The sequence below is a fragment of the Gordionus sp. m RMFG-2023 genome, chromosome 5 (assembly GCF_954871325.1).
Source record: "Gordionus sp. m RMFG-2023 chromosome 5, tfGorSpeb1-WG-v2, whole genome shotgun sequence".
Lineage (NCBI taxonomy): Eukaryota > Metazoa > Nematomorpha > Gordioida > Chordodea > Parachordodidae > Gordionus > Gordionus sp. m RMFG-2023.
The window spans coordinates 24,788,054-24,810,478 of NC_088779.1; the positions used below are offsets into that span (position 1 = coordinate 24,788,054).

The 22,425-nt window shown below is 27.3% G+C and overlaps 1 protein-coding gene across 1 annotated transcript in view; it reads left to right on the top strand.

The window, feature by feature from the left end:
- The window catches only part of LOC135930436 (carbamoyl-phosphate synthase [ammonia], mitochondrial-like), a 49,898-nt gene that overhangs the window by 20,772 nt on the left and 6,701 nt on the right, over nt 1-22,425 (top strand). Inside the window, exons 12-22 of the mRNA XM_065467232.1 lie at nt 926-1,063; nt 1,620-1,760; nt 2,350-2,473; nt 7,452-7,612; nt 7,961-8,137; nt 8,512-8,630; nt 10,065-10,272; nt 11,077-11,248; nt 11,763-11,961; nt 12,339-12,408; nt 12,806-13,027. Coding sequence (XP_065323304.1) covers nt 926-1,063; nt 1,620-1,760; nt 2,350-2,473; nt 7,452-7,612; nt 7,961-8,137; nt 8,512-8,630; nt 10,065-10,272; nt 11,077-11,248; nt 11,763-11,961; nt 12,339-12,408; nt 12,806-13,027 — 1,731 coding nt within the window. The remainder of the gene's footprint in view (nt 1-925; nt 1,064-1,619; nt 1,761-2,349; nt 2,474-7,451; nt 7,613-7,960; nt 8,138-8,511; nt 8,631-10,064; nt 10,273-11,076; nt 11,249-11,762; nt 11,962-12,338; nt 12,409-12,805; nt 13,028-22,425) is intronic.

Below are 22,425 nucleotides of genomic sequence, written 5' to 3' on the forward strand. Positions count from 1 at the left end.
TCTTTAAGAATAATAAAAACATACCTAAGAAGTACTATCTCTGAAAATAGATTGAATGGGTTAGCCCTTCTAGGGAGTTTACACCAAGCATTGATGAAAAATTAGGTCAATTAGAAGATGGAATATCACATTATAAATTTATAATAATGCTTCTCGATTATATTTTTTCCCATTTTTTTTCACGATTATTTTGTAAGTTTATAAACATGCAATAATTCTTTAAGTATATTTTTGTGCATTAAATCTATATTTCTAACATTTGTTTTTTTTTTATATTAAAAAATAATTTTTATATATCAAATTTTAAATGCTTAAAATATTTATATATATTTTTTTTTACAAAATTCTTTTTCGATACATTTATTTTACAGAGAGTCAGTAAGGCTAGTCCTATCTGAGACTCTTGAATAACTCTTAGAATTTTTTTTTAAAATAACGCCACCCATGATAAATTCGGCATAAGCGCCTGCAATGATTTAATATGACTAATTTTTTTTATTGACCTTTGCAATTATATTTATTCTGAATCTTCATAAAAGATTTTTTTTATTTTTAATTTAAAATAATATTTTACTCACCATAACCAATTATGGTAAAAATGTCGTTAAACTTAAATTCACGCAATTTTTATAATGTTTTAAAAATAAATAAATATTCACATGTAAATACGTACAACGGCGTTGCCTGAATTTATTTATTTATTTTTGAGATCTTAGAATATATCATATCTGAGCTAAACCTTTCTTCGAGCACATCTAAATCGTAAAAAAAAATCAAAAATCTACCCATCATTTTTGTTGTTTTAACTTCATCATAAATTCACTTTGTTATGCCTAAATAATTTTTTTAAAAATCCTTAATATATAATATATATATATACATACATCGCCTACTATATTTAGAGATATATTGCCATATTTTTAAGGTACTCGTAGAAAAATCTCTTTTGGGTTGGAAAGAAATCGAATATGAGGTTGTCAGAGATATTGCCGGAAATTGCATTACAGTGTGTAACATGGAAAATTTGGATCCGCTAGGAGTGCACACTGGCGATTCTGTTGTAGTAATTTTAATTTTAATTCTTTTTTTTTGTTTAAATGTTACAATAAAGTATAAGTAAATTAATACATTATTAATCCGCACACCCTTCAAACAATTTTTATATAATTATTAAATTATTATTGAAAACTTTATTTTGAACCTAACCAATAATGCTTAAATCAGACAGGTTGGACTATTTTGAATACTTTTTTGTATCGAAGACCCACAGAGGTCGAAATATTAGGGCCTTAAGCCTACCCCAGAATATTATATAGTTTATTCTGCCCCGGCCCGGATTTTTATGATCATTTTACGACGCCTCCGAATATTTTTAAAATTTGTTCATTATAAATTATTTTACAAATTGTTTTTAACGGAAATTTAAAACACTAGTATTAAACGATTAAACGACGGGGGATATGATATTCCAACATATTCTAACATATTAATTGATATAATTTAAATTTATTATCATTATTTTTTAAATAGCCCAGCCTTGATTTTTAAGATCATACCATTTTTTTTAACCCAGGCTGGGTTCTGAGCCTGCAGATATCTGATTTCTATTAAATAAATAGGTATCACCGAGTCAAACTCTTTCAAACGAAGAGTATCACGTTTTGCGCGAAACGGCCATTAAGGTCATCAACCATTTGAAGATAGTTGGTGAATGCAATATACAATACGCACTAAATCCCAACCCACCTAAAGATTTAGAGGTTTTTTTTAAAATAAGGATTTTTATTTATAAAGGCGAGTGTGTTAATTATTTTATTTGAATAAATCCAAAAATTACGCCCGGTTTGTACTTTATGTGGTGTAATATCGCTTTATTAAGATAGGACGAAATATTTTATTATTATATTTTATTGTCATAATTATATTATTAAATATACATACTAATGCGCGAAACAAGAGTTTTAAAAAAAAGGCGGAATATTTGAAGGTCATTTTTTGTAAACCAATAAATTTTTTTGCTTCCATTGTATTTTGAAAATTGAGAGGGCTCTCCAAAATTTTGATTGGGCTTTGAGCCATACCCATAAAAAGTTTTTTTTTTAAAATTTTTTATTTTCTAAAGGTAAATGATAATTAGAATTTAATTTTTTGTTTGACATTTTCTATAATTGACGATTTTGAATCCGAAAGAAGAACCGAACCTATTTTTGCCGAACTCGTCTTAAACCGAACCTGGTTCACGATTTTGATTTGATTTTTTAACCCTAACCGAACCTGGCGAAAAATTTTCTTGAGTTAATAAATTTTATTTACAAAAAAGTATTATTTATTCCTTTATATAATGGTAAGGGCGGATCCTCGAAAGTTGACTATTATATAGTGGAAGTAAACGCGCGTTTGTCACGTAGCTCCGCGTTAGCTTCCAAAGCTACCGGTTATCCGCTTGCGTTCATAGCTACCAAATTAGCTCTAGGTAATTTGTTTATTCTCCTTATTATATATTCATTCATTTTTGCTTTAGCAGAAACTACTCTGCCCGAATTCGACTCTCTAAGTCTGATCCAAAATTTTTCATAAATTTTTAAACCCGAACCTAATGAAATGTTTATTAACCCTGCCGGGCCCTTATTTTTTTTATTTATATTTCTACAATAAATTTTAACAACAAATTATTAGCTTTCATTTGGTTTACAAATTCGAACTGAATTCATTCGACCACTTTTTGGAAAACAGAATGTGGAACGGTTTAAACCGATCCTGACCTTCATTAAAAAAAAATTACTTCTAGTATTTATTGTGGGTACGACTAAATACCGCATTGCTTAAAGCAATTCATCATAATTAATCACAATTTTATTATATAATATTTTTTTTAAAATAAGTAAACCACAAGTTGGAGCAGTCATCAGGATTCTTATTATTATTATTTCCGTGATTTATAATATAATGAATAAACTAGTGTTGTTAAAACCGAGTCGATTTAGCTGCGACTCGAGCAACGACTGACTCAAGTCGGCTAAATAAGCCACATTAGTCAGCTCAATTAATCGGCTCAATTAGTCGGCTTGCTTAGTCGACTCCCGGGCGATTTTATATACAAAAATAAAAATGTTATAAAATTATTTATATATAAGAATTCTTAATCATAACTTTTTAATATATAGCAGACCTGCTGAGATACGATTATTATTAAAAAATAAAATCATTCTCTTTTTTAATTAAATCTCTTAACCTTATCCATTTTCATTCATTATATATATGCCTTATTTTATTTTTATACTATTCGCCTTTTTAGACATTCTCTTTTTAAATCCTTTATTTTGACATTTTAATTTATACCCTCTTTGGTCATTATTTATATTAGAGATATTTTATTATAACAAATAAAAATAATAATCTAAAAAATCAAATTTTCTGATGCCAGTCAGACGGAAAAATAAAGGAAGATAAAGTATTATTATTATATTATTAGTTAAAAAATATAAATAAAACATGATATCTAACTTTTGCATACTTGTTTTAAAGATCTTATATAAAATATAACATATTAACACAAGTATGAGATGGCACAAGGAAAAATATTTTATTGTTATATTACATAAAAAAAGACGATTTTTATAAAATCTATATTTATATTATTCCTTTTCTTTCTCCCCTGCCCTGCCTTGATGAAAGAAAAAAAAATATTATTTACTTTTTTTTTCGTGGGGTGGCGTATATTATTTTTATTTTACTATCCCTTACTTATAATTTTGTTTCATATTTTTTTAGAAATTTCTACATTTTATTATAAATTTTTTTTATTTAATTATGTCTATAATATGTCTTGTATATATTTTGATATAATATGTTTATTTAATTAAAAACAAAAAGAGTTAAAATACCAATTTAAAAGACATAGATGAGCTTTGTTATATAAATGTTTATTTTAATGTTCTGCCACGATATATGATATAAGATAATAATTTTTTCGTATTATAAGAATATTATATTTGTATATATACATATTTATTCGCTTCTTTTATTTACAATTTAACAAAAAAAGTTTTTTTTATTCTGAGAAAAATCCTTACAATATTTTTCGATTTTTCTGAAACTTTTCAAAGTTGTAGTATGGGAGGCTGAGGTAAATTTATAAGATTTCAAAATTTACAATTTATTAAAATAAACCAACAGGAAAAAATAAAAAGTTGCTTTATTTAATTTTTTCAAAATTTTAAAAACTAAAAAAAAGGATCATTATATTATAAAACTGTCTATTTATACAAATTTTCTAAATTGCATAATTGACCTTGTCGGATTATAAAAAATTATAAATTACATAGTAAATATCGTCTGATTCCCCTTATTCAAATTACAATTTTATGAACTTTAAATCATTATTCAAAATATATATAAACAAATTATATAGACGTTTCTTAAATTATAAATTAATTCAATTGAATATAAAAAAATTCACAACTGAAATAACCTTTTAATTTCTCCTACCAATCACAACGGTAGGCTTATTTAATTTTAACTATGTGAGTTTATAATCAGTATATATTATATATAAAGAATAAAATAGTGTAGAAACCACTAAATTGGTAGAAATATTTTTTTAAATCAATTTTTTATTAATAAAATATTTTAAATATTCATTAATATAAAAATCTATTTTTATTTAATAAAAGGGAAAAAATATATTTAATAAAATTTTATAATTTAATAAATATATATCCAAAAGAGGACGTTAAATGCATAATTATAAAAATATATTAGTAAACCGTTTAAGCCTACTCAAAATGGCCGATGGCATCGCTGGTGATATCCGTTAAAAAAATATTCATTGTTAAATGTGGCTACAATTAAGTGTAAAACATTGTCCCACATATTTTAAAAATATTGTGATTTTACCGATAACCGACTCATAACCGATCCAATGTATAAGCTGGCTCTTTATTAATGGAAAAATCTTCATTTTTTTAAACTCATATATTTATGAGTTAAGCATTATTCCAAAATATATTAAAAAAATATTGTGATTTGACCAATTGCCGAAATCAAAACCGACCGCTTACTTAATATTCGATCGACGAAAATTACTAGTAATATCAATTGAAAATGTTCATTTTTGTTTTATATCTCTATAATTACGTGAAAAACATTATCCCAAAATATATTTTAAAAATATTGTGATTTGACCGACAATCGACTTATAACCAATCTGGCTAAATACTGCATTGTAGTATTATCAAAAATCTTTATTTTTATTTTATACACATATATTTACGTGTTAAGCATTATTCTAATAAATATTTTAAAAATATTGTGATTTGACCGATTGCCGAACTCAAAGCCGACGGCTTACTAAATATACGATTGACCAAATTGACTAGTGATATCAATTGAAAAATGTTATATTTTATATCTATGATTACATGTAAAATATTTTCCCAAAAATTGGTTTAAAAATATTGTAATTTGTCTGAAAACCGATTACCGACCCAATAACTAAACATGCATTGCTGGCGTTATCCATAAAATAATCTTCATTTTTGTTTTATACCCATATATTTACGTGTTAAGCGTTATTCCAAAAAATATTTAAAAAATATTCCGATTTGATCGAATGCCGAACTCATAACCTACCGCATACTAAATATTCGTTTGACCAAATGACTAATGATATCAATTGAAAAATGTTCATTTTTGTTTTATATTTATGATTACGTGTAAAACATTATCCCAAAAATATTTATGTAAATATACTCTTATAAAACAAAAGTGAAGATTTCTCCATGGATAATGCCAGCAGTGCAGTATATCAGTCAAATCATTTTTTGAAATATTATTTGGGATAATGTTTACACGTAATTATTGCGACTTATAAATGGATATCACCAGTAATGGAGTATTTAGTCATAGGCCGGCTTTGAGTCGGCAATCGGTCAAATCACATATTTTGAAAATATTTTATAGGATAATGTTTTACATATAAGCATTGAAAACAAAAATTATAAGATTTCGATCAATAACGTTGTGCCGTACAGGTTTACGATTATTTTTAAATTCTAAACTTATACTCAAATTAAATATCAAAGAAACCTGTCATTTTTTTTATAATTTCTAGGTTTTCCACATGTATCTACACCCAAATATTAAAAAGGCACTAATTAATAATCATTCGTGTTTTCTAATTGTTTATTTCAATTACTAATTATGAAAATCAAGAATTGAAGGTGACAAATTTTAATTTATTTATAGTTAATCAAAATTATTCTAAAATAACATATATAAAACTGAAACGAAAAATATAAAATCAAAATATAAAGTAAAAATTATAAAACTTTTTCTTTTCTTTTCTTTTCTTTTCTTTTCTTTTCTTTTCTTTTTCTTGATTTATTACATTTTCGATTTCACTATTTATACTACTAAAATTTATATACCATCAATAATTATTTCATATAATTGTCATTTAATTTGCTTAAAATTTAAACCTTTCAATTATCATTACAAATTTTATATCCAAATTAAGTGTTTATCTTTAAAATTATAAATAACTTTTATTTTTCAATACACGTATTTGACACCAATATAATATTTTCATATTTATGCTTTTAACGCCCTCTTTTGGAGATATATTTATTAAATTTTAAAATCGGAAAATAACATTTGAGTTGTAATAAGCTAGATTTATATATTAATATTTAATCTTTATTTTTTATTTAAAATAAGATAATATGAATTTTTTCTTATTAGTTAGGATTAATTGCTTTTTAGCAATGCAGTATTTAATCATACCGAAATTTTTATTGTTACTTTCTAACTTATTATCTATTCTTTATTTTTCCCTTTTCTCTCACTGCACTTTTAAGCTTAACGCCTTTTACAATACTTTTTTATTTTTCAAATTAAATATATAATTTTTTTCTTACTTGTAATAATTTTTTCCTTCTTCTTTTCTTTTGAACAAAATATAATTTTTAAACGAAACCAAAAAAATAAATTTCTAAAAAAATAGACAACAATATGATGAAGAAAATCTGGAAAAATGACAACTGTCCTTTATTTAGTTTTTTATCTATATATATCTACTGCAAAATAAATATAAATTGATTAATAATATAATTAATCTAAAAATAGCAATTTTTATATTAAACCTTTTTAATAAAAATATATTAAAAGAATGACTGCGCAAAAAAAAATAAAAAAACATTCTTCACAAACAAAAAATGACTTTGCAATTTATCATAAAAATGACTACACTTTACATAAAAAACGATATACATAACAGTTACCACAATAAATTTAACACAAACCCCCCCCCCCCCCTCCAAAAAGCGTTTCCTTAAAAAGAATTATTTTAGCTTGGCGCATTTTTGCTCTTCCTCGGCAAATACCAATGAAACATTACTTTCAAATTTAATAAGAATCCTAAAATTATATTTTAACACGTAATACAAATACAGGTTTCACTCTTCCCGAACTTAAAAACACAACAACTGGCGTTACTTCGGCCTGCTTCGAACCCAGTTTGGATTATGTAGTGACTAAGATACCTCGATGGGATTTAGATAGATTCCACGGAATATCCAAAGAAATTGGGAGCAGTATGAAAAGTGTTGGAGAGGTTAATTATTAAAATGTTTCTTCACCTAGTAGGAAAGAGTTAAGAGTTAATCAATAAGATTGGTACATAGGTATAGCCAGGATTTCGCTAAGGGGGGGGGCTCTGTTAGTTGTGGTTTTTCCCCATAAATTTTATTGGAAGCTTTAGGACCACTTATTGTTAGTCCTGTTTTAACCTAACAGTGCGATCTAAATAGAACCATCCGGCTAAACGATTTTTTAAAATTATTATTATAAGGATTCTGAGAAAAGTTTAGCACTTTTCTGATTTGAGTCAAACTTTGATCCAAATTAAGCTATATAAGCATATAGCATATGATTTCTCATCATAAATATAACATTGGAATAGGTGATGGCGATAGGCAGAACATTCGAAGAAAGTTTTCAAAAAGCGCTTAGAATGACTCACCCATCTGTGATGGGCTTGACCCCCTTCGTTCCCCTAACCAAAACCGACTCGGATATGAAAGTGGAGATGAAGGAGATAAAAACGCCCTCTCATAATAGATTGTATATAATTGCTAAAGTAAATATATTTGCTTTTTTATAGTTGAAAACGATGTAAATGTTATTAAGTGGAAAATTCCCATGGGAACATTCTATTTATTCCCAGGAATTTTATGAATTATCCTGGAAACATTTTGTATATATTTATTTAATATATATATAGAATATGTTTATTAGCTCAGATGATAAAAAATTAACTTTGACGAATATATTTAATATAAATTGATTTAGATTCAATAAATAAAATTATTTAAAAGCACTAATTTTATAATCCATTTTTAAAATCTGTGGATAACTTGAAAAATATAGAAAAAGAGCAATAATATTACCATGTTTTTTAAAAAATATTTTAAAAAATTTGGAGGATAAAATATTTTAATGATATTATTATAGGCACTGAAGGAGGGTATGACTGTAGACGAAATTTATAAAGGGACCGATATAGATCCGTGGTTTTTGGGAAAAATGAAGAACATAGTCGACTTACAAACCATGATATCCAAATTTAATATGTATGAAATATTTTGTAAATCATCGTAATCATGAATTTTTTGACTTTGGGGCTGAGCGGACGGGATTTATTTAGTAAAATGGGTGTAGTATTTAATCTGAAATTGCCTGTGTATACAAATTCTAAGGCTGATAGTATTATATATTAATAATAGGGCTGTTCCGATATTAAATATCGGATAGGGATGGGGGGAGGGCTAATATATAAAATTTTTAAAAAATATCAGATTGGTCCAATATTTCTCAAGAAACCGATCCGATATTTTTTTATAATTTTTGGTTATTTTATGATTAAATATATAATTATATAATATAATTTGTTTTATACATAATTTCATAATAATTTATTAAAATTAATAAAAGGAACCCATATTCAATTTATTTGTAATGCTTGAAAACAAAAATTCGAATTATTTTAAAAGATCACGTAGCTTATATATTATCTGCAGCAAGAAAAAAGGGTTTAAACGTATCTAACGAATCATATTCAGCTAGATTCTATTTAGCCGATTATTTGAAAACGGTTAATTCAAGATCTTGGTCAAATTAAAATTACCCAAGTTTGAACATTTTGCTCACAGATTTGGATATCTATTGGCGAAATTTCGAGCTTGGGAATATTATTTTGGTTCTTTGATTTTTTTTTATAAATCGGCTAAATCAAGTTTTTTTTAGCAACACCGCATTCAGCTATAAATACCCACATTTTAAATAAGATGATTAACTTTTGGAGAATGAAAAAACAAAATACATTTAATCTTTCGTGAAAATTAGTTGGTTTTTAAATAAACGACAATGCTTCAAAGATAGATGATAAATGAAAATCAATATAAATATCGATATAGGTTATCGGATTGGATATATAGTAATATTGGGAAATCGATGAAAAATTTATTGATCGGCACAGCCCTATTTATTAGTATATGAATCATCCATTCAGCATCAATGAATTGAGGTAAATTGATTAGATTTCCAGAGATTTCTAAACCCCACCTAGCCAATGACCATTTTGCCTCCCCCCTCCCCCATTCGAAGATTAGGTATTATCGTCTTCCTCCTACTAAATCAATCAAAACTACCCCCACCTCTACCTCTTCTTTATTCAAATGCGATACCGTCATTATAACTACTTACCCTTTTTCAATTTAAATGACGATCTTGCATCATGCTCCCTGCATAAGCTCCTGTTTATTGCACGAAATCCGATTTTATCGACCCTCCCGGTTAAAATTAATTCATTTTATGGGCCTCCTTTTCATAAACTTGAGTCCCCTGTATGTGCAAAAATTTGGCATGGATATTACCGCATCGCAGGAATGTCTGTTGCCTATGTTTAATATAATTAGCTCTCAGTTTTATATTATTATAAAAATGTTATTAATCTCTTTTAATTATAATAATATTTTGGTATAATAATGACCCCCCTCCCACCCAAGTGATAATCTAAGTCAAGAAATCCTGCGTTTAGCGAAAGAGTACGGCTTTTCCGATTCCCACTTGGCTAAATTATTGAAATCAGACGAGGATAAGGTTAGACAATTGAGGAAAAAATTGGATATAGAACCATTCGTTAAACAAATTGATACAATGGCTGCAGAATATCCTTCCCAAACTAATTACCTGTACATGACTTACAACGCTATGGTTTGTTTATGTTCTAATATATATATGATAGACTTTCAGAGTGTTGCTTGAACCCATGCGACGCTGGACTTAAGTCAGAAACATAAAAATTGACCTTTTTTTTAAAAAAACATTGGGTAGACTAGGTCTTTTCCCACACTTTTTTTAAAAATTTCCTCTAAAAATTTGACAAAAAAATGGGGAGGAAGGGGGGGGGGTAAATGGGAGAAAATGAAAAATTAATTTTTTCTGTTAAAAGTTGAGTTGTGAGGTACACGTGAAATCTCTAAAAGTGTCCATTGTGACAACATTATAATTATCACCTCTTTAATGTGACCATCTTAAAATGACTACATTTAAGAAAATTTAAAAGTGAATTATCTATGATCCGACACTTATCAAATTTGATTTTATTATTTAGGCTCAGACGAGAATTTATATCTACTTTAGCATCATCAATTTTATTTCTTGGTATGATGCTTAGTCTTTTTTAAGTTAAGCACCTGACTCCAAAATGAAGTCAAACTCATTGTAAAACACAGGGTATGAACTGATATACATTAAGGATATCTGATAGTTTTAACTCTCAATTAACATTAATATTACAGTCTAATTCCAAACTCATAGAGTTAACTCCTTAGATTAAAATACAATCAATAGGAAGATCATGAGATTATATTTATATGCAAGCTTAGAAAAATAATAGTTTTGCTTCATTCTAAAATTACTTACTATAGTATAGCTTGAAAAGAAAGCTTTGCAATATTACATATTCCGTTCAATCTATATATATATTATAATCTTCTCATTTATTCTCTATGTTAGGAACACGATCTCCATTTTGACGATAAGGGCATAATGGTATTGGGATGCGGGCCTTATCACATAGGTAGCAGCGTGGAATTCGACTGGTGCGCCGTTTCTTGCATGAGAAATTTGAGGAAGTTGGGATACAAATCATTGGTAGTTAATCACAATCCAGAAACCGTTAGTACTGGTAAGTCACCTCGAATTATTTTATCAGTGTTTTAAATTTTGACAGCAGTTCGACTTGTACCCTACCTTAGATTTGAATTTTTTTTATCTATTTTCATCATGCATGTAAGAAAAAAAATGGTCACATATTAATAAAAATATTGCTGCATGCCACTTGGTCGGAAAAATTTCTCAATATGAACGATTTATATCGTAATTATATATTAATAGCTGGATATTATGACATGTGACAACCTCATTATTCGGGTTCAGACCGCGATTAGCATAAAAATATCAAATATTGATCTGACCTGCCTGAACCACTAAAATACATTTAAATTTTCTTCAAAAGGTCAATATCGGCGCCTGTTCAATATTATCGGTGCAGTTATAATTTTGATAAAATAATGTTTTTTAAAAAAACATAATCCGTGATATCGATGATTCGCGTCAAATTTTGAGCGCTATGTTCGCTATCTTTACATGTTACTCTATTTAAAAGAAAAAATAAATAAATTATGTTGTTTGAATTCAAGATTTTGACGAATGCGATAGATTGTATTTCGAGGAAATAAGCCTGGAAAGGATTTTGGACATTTACGAGCGTGAAAACAACCAGGGGGTCATAGTTAGTGTAGGCGGCCAGATACCCAATAATTTGGCTTTGCCATTGTACGAAAAGGGAGTTAAAGTGTTTGGGACCGATCCTCGCCAGATATATTTCGCAGAACAAAGGTTAATTTTCTTTTAAAAAATAATTGCCTAATTTAATATACTCAAAAATTGATTTTTTTTTTGAGATATGGTTATATTTTTTATTTCTCTATTTTTTTCCCTGAGATTTATTCACATTTAGTTTAATATAGTGAAAATAAAAGGCGAACGAACTTTTGAACCCTCTCCGAAATACCAAAAGATGGAAATACGAGAATGGGAATCGATTGGGAAATATTTTCGTCCCTTTTATTTTTTTTAAAAAAATATTAATTTAGATTTGAAAATCTAATCTTAGAAATAAACAAACTCCTTAAATATTAATTATTTTGTATATTTATTTCAAAAAAAAACGATGCTCTGTTGATTTAATAATAATTTTTTTTAAAAATCTTTAGATCTATTTTCTCGAGAATTATGGATGAATTGGAAATCCTACAACCACCCTGGAAAGCTATCTCATCACTGGTAAAAAAATGACCATTATATGTTATTTTACCTCTTAATTTAAAGTGTATAATTTTTTTAAATTTTACTTGTGTCATTTCTTACCCTGATAATACAAGGTTAAATGCTATAAATATAACAAATATTTCGTTTTTATTTGACATTTTTCCTACTTTTGATTTGCGTTTAGAAAAAAAAGGTTAATTAATTCATTTCAAAATTAGTAAACAATATGAAACACAGCAGTGCTCACGGGAATTTTTTTTTCCCCAGAAAAGGTCTAAGTTAACCAGTGTAGACAACAAAGGAATATCATTTTAATGAATATACAACATTTTCCTTTATAAATTTATATTGAATTTAAAATAAAGCGCTAATTTTGAAATTTTTTTAAAATACAAACACCTTTTAAAACAAGGACGAAGCCATATCGTTCGCTCAAAAAGTAGGGTACCCCGTCTTACTCAGGCCCTCTTTCGTGCTTAGCGGATCGGCCATGAACGTGGCTTACAATGAGAAACAATTGAAATTTTTCGTGGCTGAGGCTTCACGGGTTTCTTTGCAACATCCCGTGGTTATTACCAAGTTTTTGGAGAACGCTAGGGAGGTCGAAATGGACGCCGTTGCTCAAAAAGGAGAGGTTAGAAAATTAAGTTTATCTCAATATTATTAATAATAGTAGTTTATCCTCCTCAGATGATTGCCAGTTCTTTAAATAATTTAAAATTGTATAGCATATAATTTCAAAGTTTATCCATTGTTTGATCGTAAAGGTCCTCCAAATTGTGGTTTAGGGCTCTTTTGGCTGATAAGTTTGAAATAAGATTCTTACCTTTTTCCTATTAAGTAGGTTGTTGAAAACACAAATATTAAGTGAAAATAGTTTTGAGATTTTCTCTTTTCCAGCGAATTCTAAAGAATCAGAATTATTTTGCAAGGGAGGAAGGGGGTGGGGGGGGGTGGTGTGATCAAAAATGTTTGTGCATGTAAAAATCTCAGTACATCTGCTTTTACTCAAAAGTGTGGAAAAAAACTTGTAAAGTATAACAAAAATTACAAAGTAAAATAATTGCCCACATTATTTCGCAAGAAACCCACTTTAGCTCGAAAAGAGGTGATTCGAATATAATTGCGCATAATTTACCTGTTAGAATATGGCCTTAGAGATTTTTTTAAAATACATTACTGAATGTTTAGTAATATAATATTTTTATTAGGTGGATTTCAAATAATGACTGAAATATTTAATATAAAATGTTAAAATCAAATTCGTTTTACGGTTAAGGTTAAGGTTTTATTTAGGTTATTTGCCATATTTTTTGATAATCGGATATTACAAAATTCTTTTTTTTGAAAGTTTACATCACGATATTAGGATATATTTTTAAAAAAAATAAAAGTTTGAAAATTATAAAACGAAAATGAAAACTAAAAACCTTATTTAAAATTAGGTGAAAGTATCAGAAATCACAATATTAATATTATATAATGTTCTAATAGGTTAATGTAATAATTCAAAATACTCTTTATTAGATATCTTATCAGTATCACCTGGTATAGTAGAATCAGGCTCTCAGAAAAAAAGTTTACTAAATTATTATATATCATCTAACAACGAAACAAAGAGAAAGTAATAATTTTATTTATATTTCGATATTTCTGCGCTCTCTCCACATTTATATATTACCCTATCGCTTTCAAAAAATATAATGCATAAGAATAAATATGTATTAAAAATTTTATTTGGTAAATAAAATACTCTTAACGTCTTGTCTGGCTCTGGTTGGTATTGTCTTCATTTAAAAAAACATAAAATATAAATAAATTTATTTGAACGAAAAAAACATTCCAGCCTTCGTTCATTATTGCTATTTTTTTTTTAAACTGGAAATATCTTTATTACTATTTTTTTTAAAAAAAAGTACATCAAAAAGCATGCGTATAATTAAGAAAATATTGAAAAACAAACGTTAAAAAATTTCAAAAAAGACAAAATAATAAGAACATTAAAAAGGAATAAAAATATAATAAATTTGTTATAGGTCAGGGAAGACATGGAATTAATAGAGACTAAATTCGATTTGCATATAGCAATTGAAATTTGTTCTTTTTAGATAAAAACACTCATTAGGATCACCAGTTTTTAATGAGATTTTACGACCTAAAAATTTAAAAAATTTAATAGGTTCAAGTGTCAAAGTTCTCAAAAGTAATCGTTCCCAAAGGTATAATAATAATATTGGTTAAAAGGGAATATTTATTAAATTATTATGCCTCCGTTTGGATAATGCATTCCGTAAGGGAGTCGCTAGCAGCAAATACATGTATAATCCCAAGAAAATTTTCTTCTTTTTTTTGGATGGAACGAGTGTTATGTCATCAAGTCTTTTTCCTTCAGCTTTCGCGGCCAACTTACTACCCCCGGGGCTAAACGTTAGGGGGGTAAAATGGCAAATAAAAAGTCATTAAATTGTATAGAAAAAAACGATAAAAAAAATAAAATTGGAATTATGGAATGTGCGGTAAAATTTTACCATAGTTAAAAAAAATACTTGATAAAATGTACCAAATGTCTCGAATGAGCCCATTCAAGTTATGCTAAGAATCAATTTACGTGTGCTCATATCGTGAAGATTTTTCTTTTTAAAATATTTATAATTTGTAAATAATGTGTGTTCATTATAACAATAAAAATTTAGAATTTTGTGTTTTTTTTGTTAAATTTTATTATTTTTTTTATCTTATCCTCAAATTACCATCTAACCCAGGGTAGTTGGTATAGTGTGAAGTACTACTTTTACTTAACCCTAAATAGCCCCCACGGTATAAAAACGCTCCCATATTTTTTATTTATTTTGTAGTCTAATGATGTGGCTATCCTATGATATAATTAGTTTTATCCTCTAAAATAAAATTAATATTTTATCATAAATGAGCAAAACACCTATCTACCGTATAGCCCTGATCTCCCCTACTTTATTCAAACATAATCATGCATAGGAAATCATATAATACTAATATATTATATAATAGAAATAGTCAATTTGACATATAATATCAATATACAATATTAAATCCAAATATAATATATTTTTTTAAAAAATAAATTCTATTATTGAATATTAGAAAAGTTAAAAAAAAGAGAGAATTCTAAACCTAACGTAATTTGCTTTAAGGATAGCTATTGCTATTCTTTGTCTTAAATAAAAGCCTTCACCAAGCTCACCCATTTTTGTGATTTGGCGACCAACATATTTAAAAATGTTTTTTTGCCAAGTAGCCATGTGTTGTTAGGGTGGAACATTATTGGTATGAAAATATATCCAGATAAATTCGCGGAATATTTGGCTATTTTTTAAATTTTGAAGTTGAGTTAGATAGGGAGTTCATGTAATCCCAATCAGAACGTCTACTGTTGGGAAATATATTAGAAGGTTCTAATATACTGGGAAAGCCTACTGATCTCAGTACGAAAGATAACATTTTATTGTATTTAGCATGTCGGGTTTGCCGAACTGAATTGTGGTTACAATAGATGCGATTCTAAGCAATCGTCAGTTTGGCATTTGCAATCTATATGGTAATGAAAAGAGGTATTAAGCCTTTTACATATAGCATAGCTGATCCCTTGATTATTCAATTCAAATTTAAGATTTTTAGATGAGATGATCTTTAAGAATCTATATATATCCTCGATCCTTAATTAGTTCATTAAATGCGGATCTAGCCAAAGGTGAAAAGTTCGAAATGAGGTAATCAACGGAGTTTTTCACAAGTGGTAAATCTCAATCTTTCTTTCTTGTAGAATTTTGAAATTCGATATTACCTATGACAAGCTATATCCATTCCAACTTAGCCATACTTAAAAAAGGTTCAAGAACTTATGGATGTTGAACAATTAATTTATGTTTGTAAGAGGCTTGCGATGAGATCGCGAACTGAGATGAACAAAGGAATCTTAAATTTTTTGGCTTATACCAAATAATGTCTGTGAGCTACGTTTATATAATTTCTAAGAATACTTTTTATTCTGGTTTCGTATCTCATTAGATGCCATTTCTCCAAAAATAATGGGCTTGCGTAAAATAAAGGAATTTCGGGATGTTGTAGAATTCTTTATTTAAAAAAAAACTTGCTGTGAGCCGAGAGGCAAGGATGGATAAATTTTAAATTTTTTAAAGAATATGTCCATATTGCCTAAGAAAATATTAATAGGATTCCTCTCCGATGGGAGAGCCTTATAATGATACATTTTTTAAAAGTGTGTTTTCAACCCAAAAATTTTATTTGGAATCATATTAATTTTACAATACTCTGTTTTACATTTTCAGTACGAGGCGGGGATCGACGGCAGAATCTTTCATGATGCAAATTGCCCTTAAGACTTCTCCGGAATTAACATAGATGACCTTTATCATCAATATACCATAAATGCAGTGGCAATGAACATTTATATCTATACAAAACAATATTGAGCCCAAGGGATTAACCTGACAATTACCCTAATTAGAGGATAATGTATTTCTGAAATCAATCTTGAGTTGATGTTGAGTTATCATGATATTTTAAGCAAAAATGCGTGTAATATATGCCGTTGTCTAGCACTGAACTTTCCGACACTTAATTGAAGAGGAAGAAGGGTGTTAAGACACTTGTGCACTAATCCTATTAGCTATAAGTTTAGAATAATCTTCTATAGACAGTTCCGACTGAAAAATGGCCTGATATCATCATTCATTTTTTTTCAAAGCAGCAATCTTGTCTCCAAAAAGAGGCAGCCTTACTAATTCTGAAGTGTCCCAATTTAAAATCTTATTACATAACTCGGTGATCTTATCCAATAAGGTTTGATTTGTTACGATTGGCGTCTTAGTTAAATCTTATAGAAAGAAATGTTTGATGCCTTCATAACTAAGGGCAGCGTCCTTTTGAAAAGTGACAACAGATCGGTAATATTTATTTTTTTTAATATAAATAACGATAGTAAATGGATAATGTTTTGATGAGATTGCGGGACAAATGATGCAATAATTTTTGAAACAATCAAAATTTATTTTATTAATTCTAGCACAGGTCGCAAGCTGCTCATGCAGGTATTTTTACAAAATTTCGCCCAAAATTTAAAATTTTTTTTTGTAAAAATTTTTTTACAAGTTATAATCTTTTGTGATTTTTATGAACAAAGAACCTTCAGTTTTATTGATCTTCAAACATTTTTGCTCAAATTTTTGGGCAAAATCTGAAGATTTTTGTGCTTAAAGTAATAAAGTCCACACCACAATATAATTTAACTTTTGTTTATAAAAATTCTAAATATCTGAACCGATTTATTAATTTTTTTTTGATGGAGTAAGAAAAACCTTTATAGATGAGATTTAAATTGGGTTGAACCAAAATAAGGGTAAGTGGAAAATAGTTCCTTGGAAAAAATTATCCCCAATTATAATTTTAGAAAATAATTCTCCGGAATTGATTTTTTCAAAATTTTAAAATATATTATTTGAGGACTTTTATTCCATGGATATATTTATAGGAAATTATTTCTCCTATTTTTATTAATTTCGTAATTTTTAATATCTTAAAGAACGAGGATTTCTTTTTCCGGTTATATATTTTTGCATTTTTTTCCCCGTTTATATTCTTTTCCTTGTGGTATTATAATATTTTCTATATTCGTGCCAAATTTGTTTTTTTCGTATAACAATTTTTTCACGTAAAAAATCGTTTTAAAATATAAATCACCATCTATATTTATCTCTTTTTTATTTTATTTAAGTCATATATATTTATTTGTATTTTCCTATAACAAATTTCTGTTTGAAATGGTCTTTTCGGGATTAAAATTTGTGCTATCATCGCAACGAATGAAATATATTACCAGAGTTGTTAATCGCTACTTTTAAAAGTAGCACGCTACCGCTATCGCTATTTGTAAAAAAAAATAGCACGCTATTAGCTACTATTTTTTAAAAGAAGCTTTAGCTACTTTTTAAGCTACTTTTTATAAAAAAATTTAGAAACAAATTTGTTTTATTTATTGTTTATAATGTTATTGTATAGTAAATATATAAAAATCAACATTTATAAATATTAAAATATAGTTAGTTTTGATTATAAAAAAATTTATATAATAAAAAAATATATTAATGGTAATTTGTTGCATTTTATAAGTTTTTACGTTGTGTTATGTGTCCAACTATCTGCCGTGGTACATATATATGATATCTCTGATAACTCTACTATTAGAGCATCTTTCATCACTTTAAAGTTATCTGCTATTTTATTCATTAGTGTCTGGCGACTTAAAATTGTTGTACCAGTCGATAGATTTTTAATCATCATGGTAAATGATGGATTATCAACTAAGGACATTGGCTGAACTGTATAAATTATAAAATCAACAATAACTATCAGCCAATTTTGAGAAATATTGTCATTCGCATTATTAATTAATTTGGTTTGAATTGAATTAGTCTTTTTGGATGTAGAGTCGCCTATACCAAAATTATTTAGATGTTTCTCCATTTACTTAAAACTCATGAACAGTCTTATAAAATAAATATAAGAATGTAAAAATGGCAACTTACCTTGGTGTTTCTTGAGGTTATATGGATTGATTTGGGGAAATATTTTTTGTTACATTTTGAACAAATAAATTTGAAGCCAGTTTTGGATTATATTTATTTAAAAAAATTTCAAATCTAAGGAATGGCAAGTTTGTATTATTATAGCTATTAAGAACATTTTCTTCCCTGGTATCTTCCATTTCATTAATATCATTGTCTGAATCACTTTCAACGATTTGTATATCCATAGGCGATGAAATTTTAAATTATTAACACGTGATTTAGGTTTATAATACAAATGAAAATATAATTACAAATTGAAAATATATTTCAATTTCTAAATAATAAATCATAAAAATTATAATTAATGATATTAAATTATTATATTATATTTAAATTTTCATGTTTATACTTACCTTCATTATATTTTTTGAAAGTAGTTGAGTAGCGCGCTACTTAGCTACTTTCAAAAAAAGTAGCGCGCTAAAAAATTAAATAATTACAAAAAAAGTAGTCGCTATTAGCTATAGCTACCAAAAAAGATAGCGCGCTACTTTAACAACTCTGCTTAATACGTTCATATAAGATGTAGCTTACTACTCAAATTACTAGTGTGAGGAATGGTACTCTCCCATAAGATACACCTATGTTATTTTGATGAATTTTCATCCATGTTTGCCTTGGATAATTGGGATTGGAGACAATTATGGAGGGGGGAGGTGAGAAGCGAGAAAAGAATGGGGCGGGGCGGCAATGCTGGCATCTCCTTCCTTTAGGAGTCTATTGTGGCAGATTTTATGCTCTAAAGTTAAGATATATCTTTTTTTTATTATGTATTGTTTTCGATATTTTTTTTGTTAATTTTGGAATTTTTATTAAATGCATTCGCTTCAAGTAAAAGTAAAAAAACTATCAATGCCACTGGTTGCAAATCATTAATTATTTAAAATATTTTAAATTTTAATTTCTTCTTTTTGATCAAAATATACTTTTTATGATGGGAAAATCCAGGGAAATGGTATTTCCCATATTCTTCTTCTTAAATATATATATTTCTAATAATTAATTTGATTTTGGTATATATATTTATCTAAAAAAATTTTAATTCAGTCAAACTTAAAAGACAGCTTTCTAAAAGCACTTTCATAATTATTAGCGAAATAGATTTTACTATCCTTTTTGTAAAATATTTTATTATAATAGTTTCCGCATAAAATCATATATATAAATGGAGCTAAAATAGCGGTGCACTAAACTTTTTATGACTATGATCTCGTCCTCTGACTTTATAAATGCCATTAAGAGTTATACTAAAATCATTATAATTCTGAACAGAATAAAATATGGTTTAAACTTTCCTAAAATTTATTCATTGAGATCATAAAAGCTTTACTTATAAAATGACAGTGCTGCAGGCATGATAAATAATTTAAATGATTAAGTTTTTTTAAAAAAATTGTTACTTTTAGTATGCCAAAAACACATTCCCATTCTTTTATAGTAATATCTTATATTTTAATTGGAGTTGATTGACGTCCCCCGAACACAACGTGTCCCGGTCTTCCTTGCATTCGATTTTAATTGCGAGCCAAGAAGAGGCTCTGAACTACATATATAAAATCATAACTCCTCTTTTTATTTAAAAGTGTTATCAATTAATTTTAGTAGCAATATATTAGCTTGAAATCATGGCAACATTTAAATAATTGAAGCATAATAATAACAATAAGCATTATTTGAATTGTTACATTTTAAGCTATTTAAAATGCGGTTTAAACACCCAGCTTACTTTCATATTGGTCTGGCCAACTGTTTAAAAATTGACACAAGGAACGTGAGATTTGATACCCCATCACCAAAATTTTTTCTTTTGAAGCTATTTTTCCCACTCTTCCCCGGTAGTGTATCCGATTGCTTATGATTTTTAAGTGGTTTTAAAACAACTCCCCTAGACATAAACAAACATCTCTTATTGTAAAATGTACACGAATCACTTCTTTTTCTTCTCCTTTTTCTGCCCGGTCCCCAGTGAGATGAAGAGAATAAATTGGGAAATACTGGGATTGATTTATCAATTGGATACCCTGACCTCGAATATATGGGATTTCCAAGGTTCGGCTGTTCTTTATCGTCGTCCTTGATTTTTGTAACACTCATTTCTCTCGATTTTTTTTGATCTTGTGGCCAATCATTTTGACCGTAATTTATCCCAGGAGCCCAACCAGTTGAATAGAAGATTCTTTTATTTCTATGCTGCGTTTCATATTTATCTATGACTTTTTCTGCTGGGTTGGATTTATACTCGTACATGATGATGTTGATATCATTGTTGCCTCCGTCGTCATATATTCCATATACATCCCTTTTCTGTTTTTTAGAGGAGGATTTTGAACCTGCTAGGCTATGATTACTAAAAAGATGAAGCAGAGGCTTATTATTCTTACAAAGATTTATTTGGTTGGGTTCGTCAAAACGATCTATCATCACTAATTTTTGGATGAATATAATGTGTAGGCAAATATAAGAAACTCGATTACATTTAAAGATGGTATAAAAATGGGAAGTCATTTTAATTTTTTTTTAAAAAAAGTTTTTTATATGTTTAAAAAATTTTTTTTTTATATATATATTAAAATAATTAAATGGAGTTTAATTTCATCTCAATCTTATTTAAATGTTAATAATAATATTTTTTGTTAATAATAAATAATTATTTCCTTTTTATGATTTATATTATATTAACTTAGCTAATCTTACAAATAAATTAGATGTTTTAAATTTAACATCTACCTTAATATATAAAAAAAAATTTTTTTCCATTAAATTAAATTAAAAAACTATGAGATAGATATAGATACAGGCAAGCTACGTAGTGATTCGATAAATAAAATATACTGTTTTACATTTAATTTAACAGTCACTAAAAAAGAGAATTTTTAATTAATTTGCAAACCACAAAAAATAGGTTACCTACGAAATACATTAATAATATTATAAAATATTAATGGAATTGGAAAATAGAATCAGTTTTTTTCTTATTATTCGGTGGGTTTATGTCTTTATTTTAAAAATCCAGGTTTTATCCAGACTAAACATAAAAGTAGTTTTAAAATATTTTTGATTCACCCGAAAAAAATCGTTTAAAATAATAAGTTATTTAAAAAAATAATATTGTTTTTTATATTTGTTATTTTTCGAAGTTAGTAATTAGACTATTTTCATTGATAAACTACTTTATTAATCACGATATAAATTGGGAAACTTGCAAAATTCCCAAATTTAGATCCAACACGAAGCATTTTCACCATCCGACATAACTGGAATATAAAACTAGTCCCATATTCTTTATGGGGAAAATAATAATATTTTTTGGTATGTTACAAATAAATAAATCGGGTGAAATATAGATTGCAAAATGTATCTATGGGCAGATTCTCTATTCGTTTTTCACTAAAATTCTAAAAGCGATTTT